The sequence below is a fragment of the Phyllostomus hastatus genome, unplaced genomic scaffold (genome assembly GCF_019186645.2).
Source record: "Phyllostomus hastatus isolate PE091 unplaced genomic scaffold, TTU_PhHast_1.1 phas_contig_17, whole genome shotgun sequence".
Classification (NCBI taxonomy): Eukaryota; Metazoa; Chordata; class Mammalia; order Chiroptera; family Phyllostomidae; genus Phyllostomus; species Phyllostomus hastatus.
Window position 1 is genome coordinate 10,642,559 of NW_025333664.1, and position 22,584 is coordinate 10,665,142.

At 57.1% G+C, this 22,584-nt stretch overlaps 2 protein-coding genes across 7 annotated transcripts in view; one reads left to right on the forward strand and one right to left on the reverse strand.

Annotated features, from left to right (window-relative positions):
- The window catches only part of NCOA5 (nuclear receptor coactivator 5), a 29,460-nt gene extending 25,927 nt beyond the window's left edge, over positions 1–3,533 (forward strand). For 3 of the 4 annotated variants that reach the window (XM_045833340.1, XM_045833341.1, XM_045833342.1), the window contains 2 exons: positions 837–1,157; positions 1,612–3,533. In XM_045833340.1, coding sequence (XP_045689296.1) covers positions 837–1,157; positions 1,612–2,201 — 911 coding nt within the window. In that variant the 3' untranslated portion in view covers positions 2,202–3,533. Of the gene's footprint in view, positions 1–836; positions 1,181–1,611 lie in introns of all 4 variants that reach the window. The other variant, XM_045833343.1, reaches the window with a different exon arrangement.
- A 3,014-nt stretch (positions 3,534–6,547) lies between these two features.
- SLC12A5 (solute carrier family 12 member 5) overlaps positions 6,548–22,584 on the reverse strand; it is a 35,768-nt gene continuing 19,731 nt past the window's right edge. For 2 of the 3 annotated variants that reach the window (XM_045833053.1, XM_045833055.1), the window contains exons 9-26: positions 21,145–21,315; positions 20,744–20,842; positions 20,545–20,602; positions 18,726–18,900; positions 17,970–18,088; positions 17,581–17,679; positions 16,524–16,643; positions 16,040–16,144; positions 14,032–14,200; positions 12,163–12,358; positions 11,058–11,227; positions 10,481–10,612; positions 9,480–9,587; positions 8,299–8,421; positions 8,004–8,203; positions 7,635–7,649; positions 7,260–7,393; positions 6,548–7,051 (exon numbers count right to left, since the gene is read on the reverse strand). In XM_045833053.1, coding sequence (XP_045689009.1) covers positions 6,960–7,051; positions 7,260–7,393; positions 7,635–7,649; positions 8,004–8,203; positions 8,299–8,421; positions 9,480–9,587; positions 10,481–10,612; positions 11,058–11,227; positions 12,163–12,358; positions 14,032–14,200; positions 16,040–16,144; positions 16,524–16,643; positions 17,581–17,679; positions 17,970–18,088; positions 18,726–18,900; positions 20,545–20,602; positions 20,744–20,842; positions 21,145–21,315 — 2,285 coding nt within the window. In that variant the 3' untranslated portion in view covers positions 6,548–6,959. The remainder of the gene's footprint in view (positions 7,052–7,259; positions 7,394–7,634; positions 7,650–8,003; positions 8,204–8,298; positions 8,422–9,479; positions 9,588–10,480; positions 10,613–11,057; positions 11,228–12,162; positions 12,359–14,031; positions 14,201–16,039; positions 16,145–16,523; positions 16,644–17,580; positions 17,680–17,969; positions 18,089–18,725; positions 18,901–20,544; positions 20,603–20,743; positions 20,843–21,144; positions 21,316–22,584) is intronic. The other variant, XM_045833054.1, reaches the window with a different exon arrangement.

Below are 22,584 nucleotides of genomic sequence, written 5' to 3' on the forward strand. Positions count from 1 at the left end.
GCCTCGCCTTCACCAGCTTCCTGCTGGGGGACAGAGAATGACCACAGGCCGCCGGGATACTGTTTATATGTGCGCTGGACAGAGGGGCTGAGAACAGGGAGGGAACCCTGGCCCAGAGGGAAGTGGCTTTTAGTACTTGACACCTAGAGTGCTGAGACTCGGCCAGCCGATGGGCTGTTGCTCCTGCAGCACAGACGCTTCCCTCTTCCCACCGCACCCGAGGCCTCCACGTGCCCGACCGGCACACCGTCCCCGTACAGTGCTCGGGCTCTCCAGTGGGCCGTCGTCTCTCTGAGGAACAGTCCTCGAGGTGTGTGAGTTCGTGTATACAAAGTTCTAGGGAGTCCTCTCGCCGCCCTGTAAATCATGCTGCCCAGGGGTGGGGAGAGGCAATGTATGTAGGGTCACACTTTGGTCCTAATCTATGATCGTTGAACGTCTGGATTCAAAAACAGTAGGCCGGCTCCGTCCTGAGAGGCACGGTGGAGAGAGCCAGGTTTGACCCCCTGTGGCTTGCCTGCCACGGTTGCTCCCCGCACGGTCTGTTTGAACCTGTGGGAGACTGTCATGTCTCTTTGGTCTTTACTACAGGCTTGTGATCTAGGAATTCCACAGAGAACCAGCTCTGTACAAAGATGTTCATTTCCCACCAAAGAAATCCATCCATGTATCTTCCAGCCTCATCCCCTTCCCTTCCCCCTTCCCCCTTCCCAAGGCTTTTTGTTACTGAAATAGTTTTCTTGCTGGTTTGAGGTTAGGAACAGCTCGGCAGAGTTCAGCAGATGGGCACCGAAGTCTCTCATGGGAGGAAATAACTCATGTAATCCCTCCTACAGAGCACCGCAACATGCCCCAGGCGGACGCCATGGTGCTGGTGGCCAGAAACTACGAGCGCTATAAGAATGAGTGCCGGGAAAAGGAACGTGAGGAGATTGCCAGACAGGCGGCCAAGATGGCCAATGACGCAATTATGCAGGAAAGAGAGCGAGGAGGCCCCGAAGAAGGAGTACGCGGGGGCCATCCTCCAGCCATCCAAAGCCTCATCAACCTGCTGGCAGACAACAGGTACCTCACCGCCGAAGAAACCGACAAGATCATCAACTACCTGCGAGAGAGGAAGGAGCGGCTTATGAGGAGCAGCACCGACTCTCTGCCTGGTGAGCTACGTGGCAGGGCCGAGGTGAAGTTCTGACTCTGCATTTCTCTCATTCCCAGGCTCCGTTGGGAGGGTGGGAGGCCCGGGGCTCTCTGGGGTGGGTAAGGGAAATGAGCCCATCCCTTGGGTCCGCCCGTGGGCCTTTATGCTAATGTAATGATAACTTAAGATTTGGGTACAGAATTCCGGTCCCTGTAGTTAATCTGGTGATGGGTAAACTAGTATCGCTGGCTCCCTGGTAACCAAGGTGGATGTGCATTTTACTTTTAAGTGATTCTCTGGGGGAACTAAGCTGTTTCGGAGACAGCCTGTCCCATGGAGTGGCCCCTTTGGGAAATCGGTGTTACCGTTTGTGTGATTGATGTGATCAGTGATTGTTGTTCTCCCCTGAGCTGCTAAGCCTCCTGCCCACGGAGGGAACTCTCAACCAGAAACCTCCTCCTTCTGTCTTCCAGGCCCGATTTCCCGCCAACCACTCGGGGCGACCTCGGGTGCCTCGCTGAAGACACAGCCAAGCTCCCAACCGCTCCAGAGCGGCCAAGTGCTCCCCTCCGCTACACCCACTCCAGCTGCACCCCCCATCTCCCAACAAGAGCTTCAGGCCAAGATCCTCAGCCTCTTCAACAGTGGCACGGTTGCGGCCAATAGCAGCTCTGCATCTCCCTCAGTCGCTGGCGGAAATACCCAGAACCAGAATTTTTCCACAGCACCGAACAGCCAGCCTCAGCAAAGATCACAGGCCTCTGGCAATCAGCCTCCAAACATTTTGGGACAGGCAGGATCTGCTCGGAACATGGGCCCCAGGCCTGGGGCCCCTTCCCAAGGGCTCTTCGGCCAGCCTTCCAGCCGCCTGGCACCTGCCAGCAACATAGCTAGCCAGAGGCCCGTGTCTTCCACAGGTATCAACTTTGACAATCCAAGTGTACAGAAGGCTCTGGACACCCTGATCCAGAGTGGCCCTGCTCTCTCCCACCTGGTTAGCCAAACCACAGCACAGGTGGGGCGGCCCCCAGCACCCATGGGATCTTACCAGAGGCATTACTGAGGCTCGGTCTCTCAAGTACTCCCAGCTCCCTCGTCCCTGGCCGCCTCCCGCCTTTTGCGTTCTGAGTAGTTATTTGGAAGATGTTCTCTGCACCTGTCCAGGCCACATCAAGTGTCGTGTTTCTGCCACCTGCTCTCTCTTCTGCCCAAGGCTGTGTTGCTATTCCTTCCAGAGTCAGAGTTTATACTGCATTTGGGGGTGTATCTTTTTTTGTTGTTTTTGGGTTTTTGTAGAAAATAAATACTTCTGGGGTCACTTGGGTGGCAGTATAGGTGTCTGGGCTCAGTTTATATTTCGTGGGTTTCTCTGGTCCATCAGCTGGACTGGGGGGTGGGTAGGAGGGGGGAAGCCAAGCGCAGTGTTTGGAATGGCATGTTCATGCCAGTGTCTTCGCCCATTTCCCAGCTTCACACAGGCCAACTGGAGCCCCGTGTCCTGTCTGCGGCCCCTGCGCGGGGCTGCACAGCAGGGTGGGCGTGGCAGGCGTGGCGGCAGCGTGCCCCCCTCCCACACTGAGAGGACTGCTTGAGGGCTTGTAATTGAGCCGCTCTGGAGTCTGGAAGTGTCCGTGGCAGCCGCACAAGCAGACACTTTTCTGCCTGGCCCAATGTTACTGGTTTTGGGTTTTCTCATTTTTCTCCTCTTTTGCTTTCATTTCATTGGAGGATCTCCAGTGGACTGAGCAGTTCCAGTCACCAGCAATTTCACGTGAACTGTGAATCTGGGCCCCGGCCACTCTCACCCCCCTTAACACATCTGTCAGCCTCTCCCTCTCCAGGGGTCGTTTCATGGAGTCGGTTCTGAGAAGGCAACTCGAGACTCTGGCGTTGAACACCATTTTTTTCAGCGATTGTTTTGAGCTTTTAGCTTAAAAATCAATCTTTCTTTTTCACCTGGACTCTTGTTCCATTTTCTGAGTAGCAGGAGGTGGGGACCATTTTGATGTCAGACTTTTGGTAGCTGGACATATTCTTGATAACAGGCGGCTGTTCGTAACTCCTGAGCCAGAGTGAAATTGTTAGAGGGAGGAGGGCTTCCAGCTGCTGCTCTGAAGGCAGCCAGAGGGAGCTGCCCTCTCCCTAGGGACGGTGCTCGCTAGAGCCCTGTGGGTCTCGGTCCCCGGGGCCCCCAGCAGGGGCGCAGGGGGCGGTAACGTCAGCTGAGCCCCCGTCTGTGGCTGAGCAAACAGCGGCTCCAAAAACTCCGGACCCCGCGTGGCACCACTTTACGTTCTGACCTGTTTGTGTTCTATAGTGTTTTCTCCCTCTTTGGAACTCCTGTGTTGTTAATAAGATGAGATGATTACTTTTTAATTAAAATGAAAAAGGAAAAGCTGTGTCATCTTTTTTGAGTGTGACCGTGTCTGCAGGATCTGTGTTTGGGCAGTTTCGGTCTGCTGCGAGGCCTGCCCCCTCTCGTCCTCCACCTGTGCTCAGGCCTCGAAACCTCTTTTGGCCCTAGCGCCTTCCCCTTCGGCTCACCTTGTCGGAAGCTCTCGTTGCAGTTCAGAGCAGGAGACTGCTGGCTGACTGCAGTGCTGTGCTAAGCCCCCTTGTCGGTGGTAGACTGTCGGCGCGCCAGCAGGCTTGTCGTCTACTCTGGGGCAGGAAAACGGGACCATGAGGAGGCCACCCTCCACCCTGCCCACCGCGCAGGGAGTTGGCGGAGCCGGGGGCTACAGAGGCCGTGGGGCCCTTGGGCAGCAGTTCACAGTAGCCCGCCTGTCAGGAAACGTGGGGTGGGGGTGGTGAAGTGACGGGCACGGGGCCATTCCATGAGGCACCAAAATCTGACTAGTCAGCACTCACTGCCTCATGGGAGATGCTGGTGCACTGTTCTCTCCTTGTCCCTGCTGCCGGCTCCTTTGTCCCTCTGGGGCAGGGTCCCCAGGCTGTCAGCACCCCAACGACGCAGCCAGACCTGGAGGTTCAGCCCATCCTTCTGTCAGTGAAGGTTGGGGATTCTTTTTTTTTTTTTTAATTTGATTTCTTTTTAGAGAGAGGGGAAGGGCCTCGGCCCATGCCCTGAGTGCCCTGACCAGGGATCGAACAGGCAGCCTTTCAGTCACAGGCCGGCACTCAGTGTGCTGAGCCACACCAGCCAGGGCAGAGGTCAGTGTTTCTGACGGGAGTCTGAGGCCCTCTGGTGAGCTGCACGGAGAAACCCGCTTCTCACCTACTAATTTCCCCCCTTCGTGTGTCCAGACAGCACCTCTCAGGCCATGAAGGGTATAATAAAATTATTTTTATTGCATTTTGTGCAGACAGGAGTCTAAAAAATTAATACAGTAAAAGCTGTAAAGCATTAAATGGGAGCATTCAACAATAAAGGGAAGAACCAACCCTCTTCTCCTTATATTGGCACAAAAAACACAAGGTCAATACTGAGGCAGAATGCGGCATACTGAAACACACTGAAAATCAAAGGCAGGCCTAGTAATAGTAATAAATACTCTTGATTTGGTTTGCAACCTCTTCTATTTACAAGGGTTTTCGACTTCATTGCATTGCCCTGCACGTAGATCGTCTAAAACAAAAGCAACACTAGTTATCACTACAAGGCTATTGAAATATTGCACTCAGAATAAAAGTCACTTGGATGGACATGAAACATCTAGCTACAATGATTATAAAGATAATTTGATGAATGACGTGATAACATTCATAACAAATATTGCACGTGTAGCACAGAAAACGGGTTTTTGTTGTGGGATGTTTGTTTTCATCAGTGGAAACTGCTCTTGCCAACCAGACAGTCTGGGCCCAGATAGTGCAACTTTGGTTCCCGAATTGGTGTTGATCCCGTCCCTCCCCCCTTCCTGCCCAGCCCACAACTTCAGCCTGGATGCCTGGGCCCCCAGAAGGCCAGACAGGGCTGTGATTCTCAGAGGTCTTTAGGAGGAGGAGGTCAAGGGGGCTGGTGGCTAACGTCTCCAGCTTTCTGATCACCACCTGGAAGCATCTGTCCAGCCCCCTCATTAAATCTCAGATGGGCCTTGGCCTAACTGGCAAACAACCAGACCCAACCCCAGTCGCACTTGACCCAGTCTAGATGGCACCAGCTTCAGTTCTCTGCCTTGGGCTCAAAGGAAAGGAGGTGGTGAGGTCAGGAGTACCTAGTAGCCCCAGCTCTGGGAACTGGGCAGGATGCCTAACTAGGTGTGAAGGGCAGGGCCCTGGGGCTGGAGGTACTGTATGTACCCAGTCCCAGAGGGCACTGGGAGGAGCATGCAGTGCCTGTCCCCCTTAGTAATGTGCCCTGGGGGAAAGGAACCCGGCCAATGCGCCTTCTCCAGGGATTAGAGGGCGCCTCTGGCCGGACTGGTGGAGCAGAAGCGCCAAGGACTGGAGCTGGAGGAGCCAAAGGCCTTGGCTCCTAGTTGGAGGAGGGCAGAGAGGTGCTAAGAACAAAGCACGTGGCGACTCCAGCCCTCCGGCAGGTCCAGGTGCCTGGGAGACAGGGCTAGAGGCCGCTGCTAAGCAGCGAAGTCCCGCCCTAGGACGCAGAGAGGGTGGCTGGGTCCCCGAGGCTGGAGCTGCCTGATGGGAAGAGGGGAGGGAACGTCAGGGGCAGCGCGGGGGGGCCTCCCCGGTGGGCAGGGCACCTACACCGAAATCTCCCCCTCTGCCCTCGCCGTCCCAGACAGGAAACGCCGGGGAGGGGACGCCCTCCAGCTCCCTGGTTGCAGTCTTTGGCGAGGAGCCATGGGGTAGGGGGAGCAGCCGACGGAAGAGAGGCGCCCGCTCCCCCCCGCGAAGGCACCGGGCGGGGCTCCCTGGGTGGGGCGAGGCCTCGCTCCCGCTCTGCCCCCGGGGAGCGCCCCGCCCCGTCCGGCCCCAGCTTGCATAAGAGCCGAGGAGAAGCTGCGAGCGTCCCCGCAGCCGCAGTGGAAGCTCACGTCCTCTGGGAGGCGAGTCCAGGCAGTGCTGGACGCTCGTCTCGCCTCCTCTCCGAAAAGAACTGGAGGGAAGGATCGGAAGCCGAGGGCACACGGACAGGGCGAGGAGGCGAGAGCGGGGCGGGGTGCGGAGGGCGCAGGGCCAGGACTCCCGCCTGGGCCTAAAGCACTTTCGCTCTCCAGCTCCCGGACGTCCGGGAGCACCCAGCCTCCCGAGGCCTCCGGCGCCCCCGGGCGCCCCGAGGGAGCTCGACAGTGGCGAGAGAAGTTCGTTGCGCTTCTAGTCACGGAAATATGGGGACGTTAAAAATACACGCGATGTCTCCTGTACACTATGTATAGGCTCGGCCGGCCCACGCCCGGAGGCTCGGCGCGGGAGGCTCGGCGCGGAAGGCCGCCCCACCCCGCGCTCGGAGCCGGAAGGCCGCCCCACCCCGCGCTCGGAGCCGGAGGGCCGGGGGCCGCGCCGGTGGAGCGAGGCCGGCGGGGGCGGGGCATCGGAAGAGGAGAAGGGGCCACGCGGGCTACCTGGGGGTCCTCCAAGCCCCAGCTCCTCTCCGCGTCTGCTCCCAACCTTTATTGCAGCGTCTCCTCCGGTGGGGCGAGGCTCGGCTTAAAAAAGGGCAGTGCGGCCCACAGAGCGGCGCGCCCGCGCCGACGAGGCTCTGGTCTCCGCGTGGGAGCGGTCCCCTCCGAGTCAACCCCAGCGGACGTGGCCTCCGGACTTCAGGCAGCGGGGAAAGGGGCCAGGGGCGCGGGCACAGGGTCTGTATGTAAACGGTGACAGCGGCGGGGGTCGCGGCGAGGGCTCCGGGGCCGCGGGCCGGGCGCGCTCGGGCCCGGGGGGCAGGTCCTGGCTCTCAGGAGTAGATGGTGATGACTTCGCGGCCGCCGCCGCGTACCAGCATCACCCGGTCCAGGTGCTCGGTGAGGACCTCGAGGAACTCCATGTCTGAGCGCCGCCGGTCAAGGAGAAAGACCCGGCCGCTTCCCTCTGGATAGAATTGGGCCGCGTAGGGCCGCGCGGGAACCCGGGCCCGCGTCCCTGTCCGAGGTGCTGATCCTGAAGCCGCACCGGCTCGGCTCTTGCATCTCAGGGCTGGGACCCAGGTTCCCTGCCGTCCACCTCCCTCTTCCCCCCAATTCTGAGTCCAGGATACAATTTTCGTCACCGTTGCGGTTGCGGGGAGGCCCAGGCATGTTAAGTAAAACGAGCTTGGCATCCCGGGATTTCTTCACAATGACCTCGTTCAGACGCACGGCGGTGTGCATGCGCCGCACGTTGGACTGGTTCCTGCGGGAGGAAGGTGGGGAGCAGGGCGCGTGAGCCCGAGAGGGAGGAGAGTCGGGTCGCGGCACACGGAGCTGCTGGGACGTTCTTGCAAGCCAGGGACCACCAAACCCAGACCTCTCCAAGCTGCACTATTCAGGGACCCCAGAGGTCAGGAGCACGAATTGGGGGTTCATGGTACAGTGAGGAGCGTAGGGACTCTGGCCAACCCAGGGAAGAGAAGAAAACAATAGGAAGCACTTACAAGTTCTCCCACTCCCTTCAGGAAACACGAGAAGCAAAGAGGAAAAGAAGAGAGGGGTCAGAAAATGCAGGAGGGGCTAGAGACTTGAGCCACCATCATCCACCCTGACCGCACGCCGGTCCTGCTCTCCCAGCCTCCCAGCATGCAGCTCTCCACTGCCTGCACCTGGGGGTTCTGACCCTCAGCGACAGGCCCAACGTCTGCAGGTGGGGAAACCAAGGCATGGTGTGGGCTGGGCCTGCCAACTGCCAGGACCAATGCTGCTCGTTTGCTCTGCCATGAGGAGCAAAGACCCTGAAGGTTCTCCCCAGACCCTGTAGGTCCACCCCAGACCCCAGCCCTTAGCCCCCAGACCCCTTAGACCCATACGGCTTCATGCTGAAGAAGTCCTTGATGCCCTCGGAGGAGACAGGACTGGGGCCCTTATTCTTCTCTGCCACGGACTTGTCCTTGGTCCAGGTGAGATGCACCTTCTCAGGATCTGCGTCCCCCTCCCCCTCAGGCCCCTCCCCCGGGGACGGTGAGCTGCTAGGGCAGCTGGGAGCACTCTGGTCGTGGATCAGCTGCACCTGAGGGACGAACAAAGGACAGCAGGTGACTCCTTTGGAAGCCAAAGGCTCTGCCCCCCCCCCGGCGGGGGCCAACCTCCCCCCCAGCCGCACACCTCCTCTTCTGGCTTCTCCTCGCTGTCGCCAGCCGTCTCTTCTGGGACGTTGAGGCGGAGCCGAGTGTTGGCCGGATTCTTTCTCCGGATTGAGCCACGAGACTCATCTGTGATACTCTGGATCTAGAGAGCGACAGAGGCTGGTGCCAGCTGTGCCGGGAGTTACCACCCGTGCCCTGCAAAGAGCTACCGCCCAGTGGCCGTTCAGCCTGGACACACACCTTCGGGCAGTTGGACCAGCATTGAGACACTGCGATGCTTCTGTACCGCATAGCTATTGCCCTGCTGACCTGGCCACTCCAACCCCTCTCCAGAGCCCCTGACCTCCCCACCATCCAGCAACCAAAGGGTTAACACCTGGCCCTGCAGGGCTCCACCTTAGCACTGTGGCCCAGTGTCCGTTCTGATTGGCCCGCGCACGTGAACAATTTTTACTATTGCCCCTGGGTAATATTCTTGGTGGGTCTCTCCTTCCAACTCGAAGGGATACCCATCACTCATTCCCCTGAGGATCCTTCAACCACTACCTGAGAAATGCATGATCCACACCTGGAGACCCATGCACTACAGTGTGTCACCTTCACCTGTAGGATCTGCCACCCATTCCCCAGGCAACCTGTCACCCACTTCTGAGAACGTTCCTCTCCCCAGCCGCTTGGTACCATCATTCATTTCCCCAAGGATCCTACCCCCTGGGGTGGGACTTGCATGCAAACTCCAGGGGACTACTGGTTCCTTATTATGCCCACCTGGGGGATCTTACACCCGTACCCCATAGGAGGCTTATCATCATTACCCCTGAGAAGCCATTCACCACACCCTAAATATCCATCTGTGACCCATACTCTGAGCATCTGTCACATGGTCCCTTGTCCCCCACATTGGCAGCCTGTCCATCATCCATACATATTTAGGACCCACTATTCTCCCTTGGACCCCAGAAGTCACACACACACACAGGAAAAAGTCTGTCGCCCATGCCACTCCACACCCCAGCTTCGAGGCTCGGTAAGTGAGCTGCAGCCTGTAACCCCGCTGCCGGGGAGCCCAGTGATGGCAGGAATAAGGGTGATGAGTAATGCTGTGGGTGAAGTGTGCCAGCCCTGGGCCATCCCAAACCAGTGCAGACGCAGAGCTGGCAGCAGCTTGAGGCTCCGAGAGCCAAGCCAGGCCAACCTCACCTCCCGCTCCCGCTCATTCTTGGTTAAATGCATCTGTTTGAGGATCTGGGAACGCTGCTCCATCACCAAAGTCTTCTCGTAGGTGTAAGCCGAAATGTCGCTCTCATGCTGTGGGCAGGCAGGGTGGGGGCGGGGTGGGGGTGGAGGGAGGAAAGCATGAGCTGTGAGCTCAGGTGCGCGGCGACAGGAAGAGAGGCAGGCCCCCTCCCTTCCGCCAGCCTCGGACTTCCTATCCAATGACCTAGTTTAATGGGCAGTTGCGGGAGGCGAGGATAATGCTCCTTGAAGGCAGTACAGCTCATTCTGCCCTCAGCCCAGCACAGGGCTAGGCATGTGAACCGGTGAAATGAATGAACGAGTGGATTAATTAATTACCTGGGTGAATGGAAAAGGGGAAGAAGTAAAGAAGGAACAAAGGGATGAATGAATACATGCATGAATGAATACATGCATGAATGGATGGATGGGTGAGGGAGTGAATAAATTAATAGCTATATGGGTAGGTTAATGAATATACAAAAGGATAAGGAGATGGATAAATAAACAAGGAGGGGAATGGATGGATGAGAGGCTGATAGTGTAATCCTAGAGCCAGCTGCCTGGGTTTGAATCCTGGCTCTGCCACTCAGTGAGCACGGTGGGGCCACTGACTTATCCTTTTTGTGCCTCAACTGCCCAATCAGTAAAATGGAAATGCTGATTATTGTATCTTTCCCGTTGGTTGCTATGAGAACCAATATATGTAAAGAACATAGAAGAATGTCTCACATATCATGAGCGCTATTACACACGGCTCTTCTTAGGGAGGAGAAGGGGATAGATGGATGGATGGATGGATAACTCTCGGGCGAATATGTGACAGGCTAAGAAGTGGATGGGGGAAGGGATCCACGTTAGAAGCTGATGGTGGCTGGGGTTGCCCTAGCTGGTGCTGGGGCCGAGAGGAAAGAGGGCCCAGTGGGTGGGACACCAAAACTTCAGGGTGACTGCTGGGGGCTCACCATCTCCACCACCTCAACCTCCGCGGTGATACGTAAATGGTACAGAAATGTGGTCAGGTCCTTCTTCATCTGGATGCTGTTGTCGTCCATCTGGGCCACAGTGAAGATGCGCATCTTGCACTTCCGCCAGACCTGGGGGTGACAGGGGGGCCGGGTGAAGGGGACCCGGAGAGGTCCAGCCCAGATGTAGTGAGGAAACCCAAGGCCGGAACCTAGAGAGAACCCTGTCCCTCACCCTTCCCACCCACCTGGCCACACACACACACACAGACCTGAATCCTCTATCTCAGCAGCCACTCCCTACAAAAACTCCCCTGCTTAGGTGAGGGTCCCCCATTAAAGCATCACTTGCTTGGGTTAAGCATTGCTCTCCTTTACAATGCAAGGACATCTGCAAGGGAGACACAGTCCGTTCCTAACGTCCCAGAACAAAGGAGGTGATCACACATACCCCTTTCCCAGGAGCTCACAAGGAGTCTGGGCCTGGCTGGAGCCCAAGGGCCTAGCTCACGGTCCTCACTCACGGGCCTGGCTCACAGCCGCGCATGCACACATGTGTGCACGTGTGCACACTCACCTTGTGGTGCCGCAGCAGGAAGGGCAGCAGCATGAGCATGCCCCCATCGTGCACGATCCACCAGACATCGATGCTGCCCTCAGAGAAGCGCTCGGGGTTCCCCGGAAACATGCACACGTTCTTGGTGACCAGCAGGGCCAGGTGACCAGCCGTGGTTTCCCGGACCAGCTCTAGGGGGAGCCAAGGGGAGGGCCAGATGGGAGAACAGTGGCCCTGCTCCTGCCCGGCACCCGGCGGCAGCCATGGGAGCTCCCAGCTCCCAGCACCAGCCCCGATGAGGTCTTGGGGTGAGTAGCCAGAAAATCAGCACCTCCCTGGGTCACATCACTTACTTGCTGTTTGGATTGGGGAAAGCCTCTCAACCTCTCTGGGCCTCAGTTTCCCCACCTGCCCTTTCTGATTATTAGAACTCTGCCTCTCATGGCCTCATTTAATGCTCCCAAACCCCTTGTGACTATGATCTACCTACAAAGGAGACAGAATAGCTTGGAGTTAACGGTGCAGCCTGTTGGCTCACCAGCTGCATGACCTGGGGCAAACACCTTCATCTCTCTGTGTCTGTTTCACACCCGTACAACAGAGAGAGCAATGCCTGGCCCGCACAGGGCTGCTGAGAAAATCTGACTTAGAGGAAGCCTCCACTTGTCCAGCACCCAGAACAAAGTCTGTAAAGGTTAGCTATTATATCACTATTCCCAAGGACTCTTGCCCTGGCTGGCGTGGCCCCATGGATAGAGTACCAAGGACTCTGGGGCTCAGAGAGGGTGAGCCACTGGAAAACAGTCACAGAGCTAGGAAGGCCCAGCGGTGAGATTTAGGCCCAGGCTTCCAAGCGGTAGCCCTTCCCACTGCCCTACACCGTCTCCCCCCCCCCCCAACGGTTGTGGGCCCTGCAGGGCTGAAGACTGTCTCCGTCACACCTGAGTCCCCAGCACCTAGCACAGTGACCCGTGCACGGCCAGCTTTGAATACAGTCACCTGCTTACCCCGAATCTGCATTGGTCATGTCTGCGAACCTAGCCCGGGCCCGAAGGAGGACCCACAGGCTCCCACCCACTCACTGCTGCCCCACGCCCTCCTCCGCCCTCAGCCCACGCAGCCCTACCAATGAAGTTCCTCCACGTCTGGTGGTCTTCCTTCTGCCGCCAGTTGCGGGGCCAGCCGACGAGCACGGTGTTGTGCTGCAGACCCCCGAGGCCCCCAGACTGAATCAGGTGGGACATGCCATCGCGCAGGTTGGAGGAGATCACCACCTGGCAGAAGCCTTTCACTTTCTCCGCCTCCATCAGGCGCCGGATGGACTGTGGGAGGGGAGGGGACATCAGATAAGGAGATAAGGGCCGGCCTCAGGCCTCCCTGGTCCCGCTGGGCCCTGGCAGGCTCCCTTCTTCCTCCACGGTCTCATCTTCCTGAAGCTCAGCTCTGTGACCACGTCAGCCTCTGGCGCCAGGGTTGTGCGTGGCTCCCCGCCACCTTCGGCCCCCACTCCTTGTCGATCAATCAGAGCTCCTGGTGACCGAACCCCATGCCTCCCGCCACCCGCCATTCATTGCTCACACAGTCTGCGGAGAGCTCCCCACCCAGACGCACCCCCCTGCCCACCCCACCCCCGCCACCTGGCCCACGTCACACTCGCTTTCTTCACATACCACCCCCGACCCCGACCAGAGTAAAACTGGCCTTCTTTCTCTGCATGGCCAATGCATTGAGCAGTTTTTCAAAGTTAGCATAATGATACGCATTTTAAATGCACACTCAGTCTGCTCTGGGAGGCAGGTTGTATTACTCTCATTTCACAGACGAGGACATTGGGGTTCAGAGAAATTCAGACTGGCTTAAGGCCGTACAGCTAGGGGATGCCCTCGTAGGGGTCTGACCCCGCGCCCCGCACTCTTGCCCACTCCCCAATGTCAGACAGACAGGCTCCATGCCCCGCCTCCGCCGCCTTCTGCTGTGTGACCTTGGGAAAATCGCCTAACCTCTATGAGCCTCAGTTTTCTCATCTGTCAAATGGGGCTCGTGACAGCTACATCCTTCAGGAATAGGGAGAATGGCGTATGGAGAGGCTGGGACTGGGCCGTGTACATCTGCGTGCCCCCCATGCCCAGCCCGGTGCCTGGTGCACAGCGTATTCTCAGTCACTGGACATGGGATCAAACGAACCACTGGAGGCCTCCGGCTCTGGGCCCTGACAGATTGGTGTGAACGGCCCAGTGAGGCAGAAACGGCAACTGTCACAAGCCATTAGGGGCGCCCCCCCCCCACAGCTCACCTCGCCTCCCGCCCTCGGACTCCCTTGGCTGTCTCCACAGCTGGTCACGGCCCCAGGGGAATCGCAAACAGAACCCACTTCCTCCGCCACCCATCAGGTCCCCACACCTGTTAGTGCCTCTGAGTGCCCCAGCCCGCGCTGGCCCTGTATACTGGGCATAGACTAGTGGATGGGGACAAGAGCAAGTAGCCTGGGGCCAGGGACCTGGGTTCAAATCCTGACTGTGCTTCCAGCCAGCTTTGTGACTTTCCGCAGGTTGCTCTCCTTCTGCGTGCCAGCTTCTCCCTGTTCCAAATGTGGATACTCACCCTGCTGACTCCACTTGGCGAGGGGATAGAAAGAGCCCATGGATGTGAAAACACTTGGAGAGGTTTAACTTTGGCAGGAAGTAGGCTGGAGTAGGAGTCAAGCAGTTCTAATTTGAGTCTGTTTTCTGCCTTTGGATAAGCGGCCTCACTTCTCTCAGCCTCAGTTTCCTTCCCCATAAAACGCACCCTTCTAGCTCTGATGGTCTTTGGTCCTGTGAGCTGGATTCTGAGGAACTCACCCCCTGAGCCTTTAGACCCCTCTTCGGAGGAAGAGGACAGCGAAGTCTGAGGCCCCACTGATCCCAAAGGCGGGCAGGAAGGAAAGTGTAAAGGGGGAAGGACTGTCTTCCTGGGTACCTCGTCTTTCCTCCCTCCCCACCAGGCCTCCGCTCACCTCCTCTGCCCGCTGGGCCTGGGGATGGTTGTCCAGAAAGGTGCCCTCAAGGACGGAGCCCACAATGGTCAGGCCTTTCCCTGCCTTGAGCTGGGAGGTCAGCGAGAGCAGCTGGGGGTGGACCACATTCTGGTCTTGGTCCACACGCACCAGCACCAGCAGCTGTGGCCTGAAGAGGAAGGAAGGTCACACGATCCATCCACCACCCACCCAATCGCCACCCACCATAAACCCGTACACCTGTTACCATACACCAGGGAGTTCACCAGCCATCTGTGCTCTGTAGCCCCATCCACCTATACCCCCCCACCCCCCACCCACCTAAATGTCCATCCATCCACTTCCTTGAATATCAACCCATCTAATCCTCTACCCATGCACCTACCTGTCCATCTGTCTCTCTCATCCATCCATCCCTCCATCCATTCAGCCACCCACCCATCTATTTTATCCTTTAGTTGCCCACTTATATCCATATTAATTTACCTACACACGCATTATTCACTTAATTACCGTTCATCAACCTACCACTATCCATTCACAAATCTATCTATGCACCCAGCCACCCTCCCATATACGAGGGAGGAACCCCCCAAAAAGCAGAATTATCTTGTGGAGAGGGGCCCTTTGTAGTCCAGGCTTCCCCCAACAGGTGAGTGTTCTAGGAACCCATCTGTATCAGTGTACCAGCTGGTGTTGTTGTGAGAGGCTGTGTTCGGCTTCAGTGATTTTTTTTAGACTCTTTCAATATGTTTGCCCATTTCATAATGGGTGATTTATGAGCACACCTGCCCACACCACACTCAGTGTTCAGCAGTTTTCAACCAAAACCAGCATGAGCCCCATGCCCCACCCTCCCTACTCACCCTATCTCTCCCCAAGCAACTTTTCTTTTTGTATCCCCTAATGAGAAAAGTCCTCAAAGGGGAATGCTTTGCCAATGTGGAAAAGAAGAAACAAAAAATGGCAGAAGCACTAAAAGACATCAACATTGATGAGTTCAAAAACAGTTCCGAGCAGTGGAAAAAACATCTCAATAGGTGTACTGCATCAAATGGAGAGTCCTTTGAAGGTGACTGAAGTTTAAACGTGTAAGAATAAATACACAGTTTTTATAAATAAATTCCGGAATTCGGGGGTTCCCTCTCATATGTGTGTGTGTACAGTTACGTGTATACACTCAGCCATCTACCCAGGTGTCTATCCATTCATCCATCCAACCACCCACCAAGGTAGTAGCATTCTCTAAGCCTCCACTCTGGGCCAGACCCTGTGCTCAGCGCTGGAGAATTCACACACGAGTAATGCACAGGTCTGGGCTGCGGGAGCCCCCGTTTGGCAGAATCACCGAGAGCTTCAAGCTTTGTGTGCTCTTAGCAAAGTGAGCCTGGGGGAGGTGAACGAGGGACGGGCCTGCAGCGCCGTCAGTCAGCACCCAGGGCTGAGGGGCGGGAGGCGGAGATGCGGACTCCTGCTCTGACTTCCGTGACCTCCGAGGCCCTCTCTGTCCTGGACTCTCACGTGGATAAGATGGGGAGGGATGGTAGGAATCTGGAGGTTTCTGAAAGGCCCTAACACTCTCCAAGTGGATGATTCCATCTCTCCCAGAGCGCGTGCTACGGGACACTATGTTCTTTGCCTCTGTGTCCCTTCTCCTTGGAACTGGGACCTCACTGCGTCCCCAGAGAACCAGAGAGGGCTTGGCTTGGATCATACATTCACACATTTTTAAAAAATAAATAGTAGAATAAATGAATAGATGGGTGGGTGGACAGGAGGCTGGCGTGGGAGTGGGTCTGGGAGGACAAATGTCAGGAGCTGGGCCCAGGCTGGGTGCTGTAGGCAGGGAGGTTCCAGAGGAGGCCGAGCTGGGGAGCATGAGGTCAAGGACACGCTGTAGACCTGGCGAGAGCGCCACACAGCAGCACAAAGCAGGGGAGGCAGGCCCCGCACTGCTCCCTTCCCTGCCCCGCCCCTGAGCCTGCACACACCTGCCCCCACTGCTCACCTCCAGTTCTTGGTGTGCGGGGGCCCTTCCTCCAGGCGTAGGAGGGCGTAGCGAGCAGCGCTGAGAGACAGGCCTCGGATCCCGTCGCCCCACTCCTTCTCCGCCCTGAGGGCCAGGAAGGGGGGCGTAGGAGGGCAGAAAGTCCGGGGTGTCAGAGAGGGCTGTTCACACTGAAGCGGCCAGTCCCTGGGGCGGAGCTGTGCACCGCAGGCTCAGGAAGGACATGTCTCCTCCACCTCCTGCCACCTCCATGTCTCCTGCCACCTCATGTCTCCTGCCACCTCCATGTCTCAAAGCTTCAGCCCCTCCTTCTGCCCCTGTCCCGTGTCTCCCCATCTTGCCCCAGGTCACCCCTCCTCCACTCCACCCTCACTTCCTGCCTCATCCCCCCCAGCCCCTAACCACCCAGCACCAGCGCCCCTGGCCCCCCGAGGAGCCCTCCGCTCCCTCAGTTCCCCCAGCCCTCCCCGCCTCCCGCACTCACCCGCGGTACTCGATATACTTGTAGATGAGGCCAGCGATGAGCATGGCCACCAGGGCGTAGTACCAGGAGCAGATGAACATGAGGGCCAGGCACAGGCTCATGCCCAGGAAGGAGAGTGTCCTGGACAGTGGGAGGGACAGCCAGCCTCTGAGCCCTGGGGGGGCTGTCACTGCTGCCAAGGCTCAGACGGCAAGACTTGGGCGGGGCGGGGCCCGGGCAATGCCCAGGAGGCGATGAGCAGGTCTAGGGGAACTCACCCCACCATCCCCATGAGCACCAGGGGGCTATGCCACCTTCTGAATGAATGAGCAGCCACAGGCAGGCACCTCCCCACGCCCCGCCCAACTCCTGAGTCACCACCACCCGTCCCGGTCCCAGCGCCTCGGAAGCTGCCAGACTGTTTTGCCAGACAGTCTCAGAGGCCGGGTTCTCTCGGGGGGGAGAGCCGGAGGCAGGAACGCCCAGGAGGAGTGTGCCCCCAGGGAGAGGCAGCTGGCAAGGCAGGGACACTGAGGCGGGAGTTGGGCAGCCTGGGCTCTAGGCCAGACAGGCCGGAGTCTTGCAGAGAGGCCTTGGGCCAGTCCCTTCCCCCATTTGAGCGTCTGTTCCCTTTCGGTAGAACAGGCCTGATCTTTCCCGCCCTGTCTGTCTCACGGGCCTGCTGTGAGGACGAAGAACCTTAAAACAAGGTGATCAGAAGAAGCCCAGCCTCCACGTAGTGAGCACCTCTGGGCCCAGTGACGCTTGCAAGGGGCCTGCGAGGTGGGGACAGCGGCCCCCCCGCTTCACAGCTAAGGAAGCTGCTTCCTCATCCAGACGGTATGCTGGTGAGCATTACGCACAGGGAGGGACGATCACTGAGACCACTTGCCTTATTACATGCGTTACATTATTATTTGTGATTATAAAGAAAGCCTGTCTAGTGCTGGCTGGGCTATGAAAGCTGGGGTTTGGGGCCCTTAGCCCTGGGGGGGATGGGCTAGGGTGAGGTGGGCCCTGGCGTGGTGGGGGTGAGGGGAGGGGTCGGTGCAGCGGGCAGTGGAAACAGGGCACCCACCAGTGGTAATAGCGAAAGCGTGGCCTCCAGTTGGGCGTCCTCAGCAGCGTCTGTACTGCGCAGGCCAGGTTCACGAACATGTAACACATCAGGAAGAACCTGGAACACAGGGAGGCCGGGGAGAGACAGATGCAGGGAGAGGCAGGAACAGAAACAGAAACATAGGGGAGGAAAGGGAGAAAGGGGGAAAGAAACTGGGGGGGCTGGTCGGATCACGTTCTGGTGCTTAGGGAGAGGCTCAAAGGCCAAATCCCCTCGCAACACGCCCCGACACGCGTGGGGATAAAGCTCTTCATGACAAAGGACGGGTTTCTGCGGCAGTGGGGAACCTCCCGGGGTTGTCGAAGTATCTGGGGGGCCAGTGGGGAGGGCGAGAGGCCAGCACGCACATGGAGAGGATGGGGGCGACCTCGTCGAGGGACGCAATGAGGATGCCGATCTCGCAGATGCAGGCGGTCAGGAGCAAGGCCCAGGTCGGCTCTCCGTTGGCTTTGCCGTGGCCAAAGACCTGAGGACAAGCAACCGTCGTGGGAGCCTGAGACCTTAAGGACTCCTTGTGTCTCCTCCAGTCTTGGGGACCAGGGCAGTAAAGGCAGGGGTCCCCTAACTAATGAGGAGGTAGGGAGAGGATGCTGCATTTCTCATCTTTTAGTGGTACCCAAGGGGGATACCACACTTCTGCTGTATTTCACCGACGCTGACATTGGTACCCAAGTGCAATGAAGTTCAAATGCTCCCTTAAGGGGAAAAATGGGGACAGATGGGACGGGAACTGCAGGAGGCCAGCAAGCGGCCACGACTGTGTGCCATAAATCCCTTTTCCTCTTCAGCATCATGGAGAGAGCTGCCCCTGTCTTGCCCTTTGGCTGCCTCCCCGAGTCCCTGCCTGATCCCTAGGCCAGAAGAGGGCCATTTATTTTTCCCCTAAAAGCAGACAACTCTATCCAAAAAGATGGCTTTGACCGTGGGCCAAATCCCAAAGAAGGCATCACCCATCTCCCTAGCGGCACAGAGCAGAAGGGCCCCAGAAGGCAGTCAGGGCTTGCTGTGGCCCTGGCTCCCCAGGGAGCCTCTCTGGGCAGGGGTCTGGCTGGCTGGTGTGTGGGGGGGGGACTGTTCTCCCCACACTCGCCCCCACCACTGACCTGCAGGAAGGGCACTATGCCGTCCCGGGAGATGGCCTGCAGCAGGCGTGGGGCCCCCGTGAGGCTCTGCAGCCCCGCGCCGCAGGTGGAGAAGAAGGACCCAATGACAATCACCCAGGGGGACGGCCAGGCCAGCGTGCCCACCACCAGGTTGCCATTCACAGCTTCGCCAAACCTGAAAGGAAGCAAGCAGCAAAGGGACAGGAGATGCTGGGGGAGCGAGGCCGCCTGGATTTCCAAGGCAGGTCTCTCCCACACCAGCTTCAGGACCGGCCACCATGCGCCCACAGCAGAGCCGGGTCTGTGAGGACAAAACCCCTAATGTCCGGGGCACTCCCTGGCTGCGTGGTTTGGGCAAGTCATTTAACCACTCCTGACCTCACTTTCCGCACCTGTGGGACAAGAATCACTGTAAACCCATCTCATATGACAGGTGCCAGGATAAAGACAAATAAACATGTAGAGTGCTTAGGACGGTGCCTGGAATGTGGTAGTAACAGTGAGTCTAGTAAATGGTCAGTCGTACAATTGTATGTCGGCCTGGGCACACGCCTTAACCTGTCAGAACCTCAGTGTCTCCTTCGGAAAAGTGGGGGTTCTAGCCTCCTCACTGGGTGACGGCATGTGATGTGAGACTCAAAGGAAAGCGTTTTCTAACAAGGACACCGTCTTAAAGTGGAAGGCGCCACCTTGGGCGGCAGAGAGAGCCCTGTGTCTGGAGCGAGCACGCAGCGCACGCTCGGAGGGGCGGCTGCGGGAGCACTTCAGGGAGCAGACGCTGGGTTACACGGGGCGACCTGCCGGACCCCTTGCAGTCCTGAGGGAGGCTCCTGGTTGCATGAAATGAGATAAGTGGAGGTGGAGTGGCCCTAAAAGCTAATTGGTGTAACATATGCAAATCATCCATCTGACCAGGTCACTCCTCTGCTTAAAACCCTTCAGAGCTTCTCCCATTTTTTAATAAAATAAAGCTCCAATTTCCTGGTGCCAACTGGCTCCAGCCTAGGTCTCCAGCTCATGCCCCCATCCCCCACCTTACGGAAGCCAGGATGGGAAGGAAGAAACCAGCGTCGGGGATAGGACCGCCTACCTCACCCTGCGGTGGTGTAGGCACACTCCTCTTCAGAAGTCCCCGTCCCTTCAGAACGGGGTGCTCCGGAAGCTCTGACTGCTTATAGCTACGAGCACCTGCGTGTGTGCACACACACACAGCTGTTTCTCTCCTCCACCTTTATCCGTGCCGTTCCCCCTGCCTGGGATGCCCCTCCCCATCCTGGCCGCCTAAGTGATCTCTACCTGACATTTAACTTGGGAAGGATAAATGACAAATGAGTATAAGGCATCTCTAGCAGCACCGCCTCCTCCCTGCCATCTGAGGACTGGATTGCAGCCTCCATAGCCTCATTTCATCACCATCCCTACTGCTCTGCATCCTGGGTCTGTCGAAAAAGTACGGTTCCCACCCCCAAAGAGCTCCTTCAAGGCAAAAACCATGGGTTACTTCTCTTCTCTTTATTCTTCACAGAATCCTGGACAATGACCAACACATAGACATTCAGGACATACTCAACGGTTTCATAGATTTTAAAGAAAAAAAAATGTCATTATCCTATAGGAAATGAGACACCATTCAAGCTTCCTGAGCTGGAGCGATATAAAAGAGATGGAATATAAGAAGCTGAGTTGGCAGGAGTTTCCCTTGACCTCCCGCCCACAGGCCCCTTGCGCAGGTTCAGCACCCTGTCAGGTCTGTTTCCCGGGACTTTCCCCCCCGAGGCCCACCCCCCAGAGCGGGATCAGCCCTGATGCCCTTACTTACTTGTCCCGCAGGACGACCCCCTCAATGCAGGCCCCGAACAGAACAACAGAGCTGATGTCTGCAGCAGAGGGTGAAGGAGAATTCCCAGCATGGCATCCCTCTTCATCGCCACCCCTCCCGAGCCAGCGGGTGAGGTGGTGGCTGCCCCCTCTCTAGCCCTCCCCGTCCACGGTGCTCCCAGTCCAGCAGTACAGGATACAGACAGCAGAGGTGGTGGCGATGGCCAGGATGGTGCCGGTGGGAATTGACTTCTGGGCATCCCGCAGGTCCCCGGAGCGATTAGAACCAGCCATGATCCCTGTGAAGAGAGCAGCTAGGACAGGAGCCACAGGAGACCAGACAGACTGGGGAGAGAAGACCCCATCCTCGGAGTCAGGAAGCCTGAGCTCTGATTTTGCCACAGAGATTTGCGTGAGGACTTGCGTAGTATACTTGGCTTTTCCTGACCTTAATTCCCTCATCTGTCCATTGGGAACTGAATTGTTGGCTTCTGCCTCTGTGGTGGGGCTTTTGGACTAAGAAATTCCCCCACATAGTCACTGACTGCCTCCTACCCATCTACTCCCAGGCACAGTCCTCCCTCTCTGAGCTCCCCTTCACCTGTAACCGAGGGGAAGTAGATGCCAACCAGCAGCGTGAAGTAGGAGGTCATATCACTGAAGACATAGGGATGGTCCATGTCGATAGGGGTGCCATCAGCCAGGCCCACTGAAGACATCCCACGCCTCTCCACAATCACCCCCTTGGTCAGGTAGGAGCTCCAGAGGTTCTCTGTGGGGCAGACAGAACAAGATACTCAGGAAATACCAGAAGCCAGAGTGCCACAGCTCTGGGGCCAGGAGGTGGGGGTGGGCAAAAAGGACGATCAAGGTCAACCACCTCTCACTCCCCGTGGGCCTTGGCTCCGTTTTATCTCTACTGACATTTCCTAAGCTCTCGCTTTGGGCCAGGCCACACGCAGGGGCTTTGCACGAGTCAGATTTGGTCTCTGCTCTCAGATAGCCCAGTCTACTGGGGCAAAAAGACACACTTATCTCAGACTGATTCAATATCCCAAACCCACCCGCCCCAAACCAGCTCCCTTCCTGGATCCCTTCACTTGGTAAATGGCAGTAGTATCAATTCAGACACCTTGGTATTGCCCTTGACTTCTCCCTCTCCCCATCTCCATTTCAAATCCATCTCCATCGCCTGTCCTTTACTCCTCCTCAATATTTCTCAAATACATCCCTTCTCTCCTTTTAAAGGTTCCTCCAAGTTGGCACTATTGACATCTGGGTCCAGGTTATTCTTGATTGTGGAGGGCTGTCCTACAACACTGTAAGATGTTTGGCAACATTCTGGGCTCCACATGCTACATGACAGTAATGAGCCTCCAATTGTGACGACCAGAACTGTCCCCAGATATTGCCACTTGTCCCTGGGTGGGCAGAACAGCCACCCATCAGTGGGTGGAGAACCATGGCTCCATTCCACTGACATCTCTCCATCATTCTAGGTCAGGAAACCATCATCCCTCACCTGGACTTAGTGTCGCCTCCTTCTGGACTCCCTGCCTCTGTCATCTCCCCATTTTAGCCCATACACATTAGAAGCAAAAGTGAACCTTCAGAAATGACAAGCTGGCCATGTCCCTCACTTACTCAAGACCTTTTGGTGGCTTTCCATTGCCCTCAGGACACAGTCCAAACTCTTCAGCATGGCTCCCAAGACCCACCCCAGTCTGGCTCATGCTGGCCTCTCCGGCATCATTGCTTGCCCTCCTTCTTTTTCAGTCCATGCCCCAGTCATTCCAAATTACTTGTGGTCGGAAGGACACAATATGCTCTTCTGTGTCTGCATGATTTGAGGCAAGCTGTTCCTCTGCCTGTGATTCCTTTATTCTCTTAATATTACTGAAAACCACTTATCAGTCCTTCAGAAGCTTTCTCAGTTGAGTCCAGGAAACCTTGTCTCACCACCTTATATACACACCCACTCCCTCTCCTGGGAGGTCTCTATTCACTGAATGCACATCTGTGCGTATTTGCTAATACATCT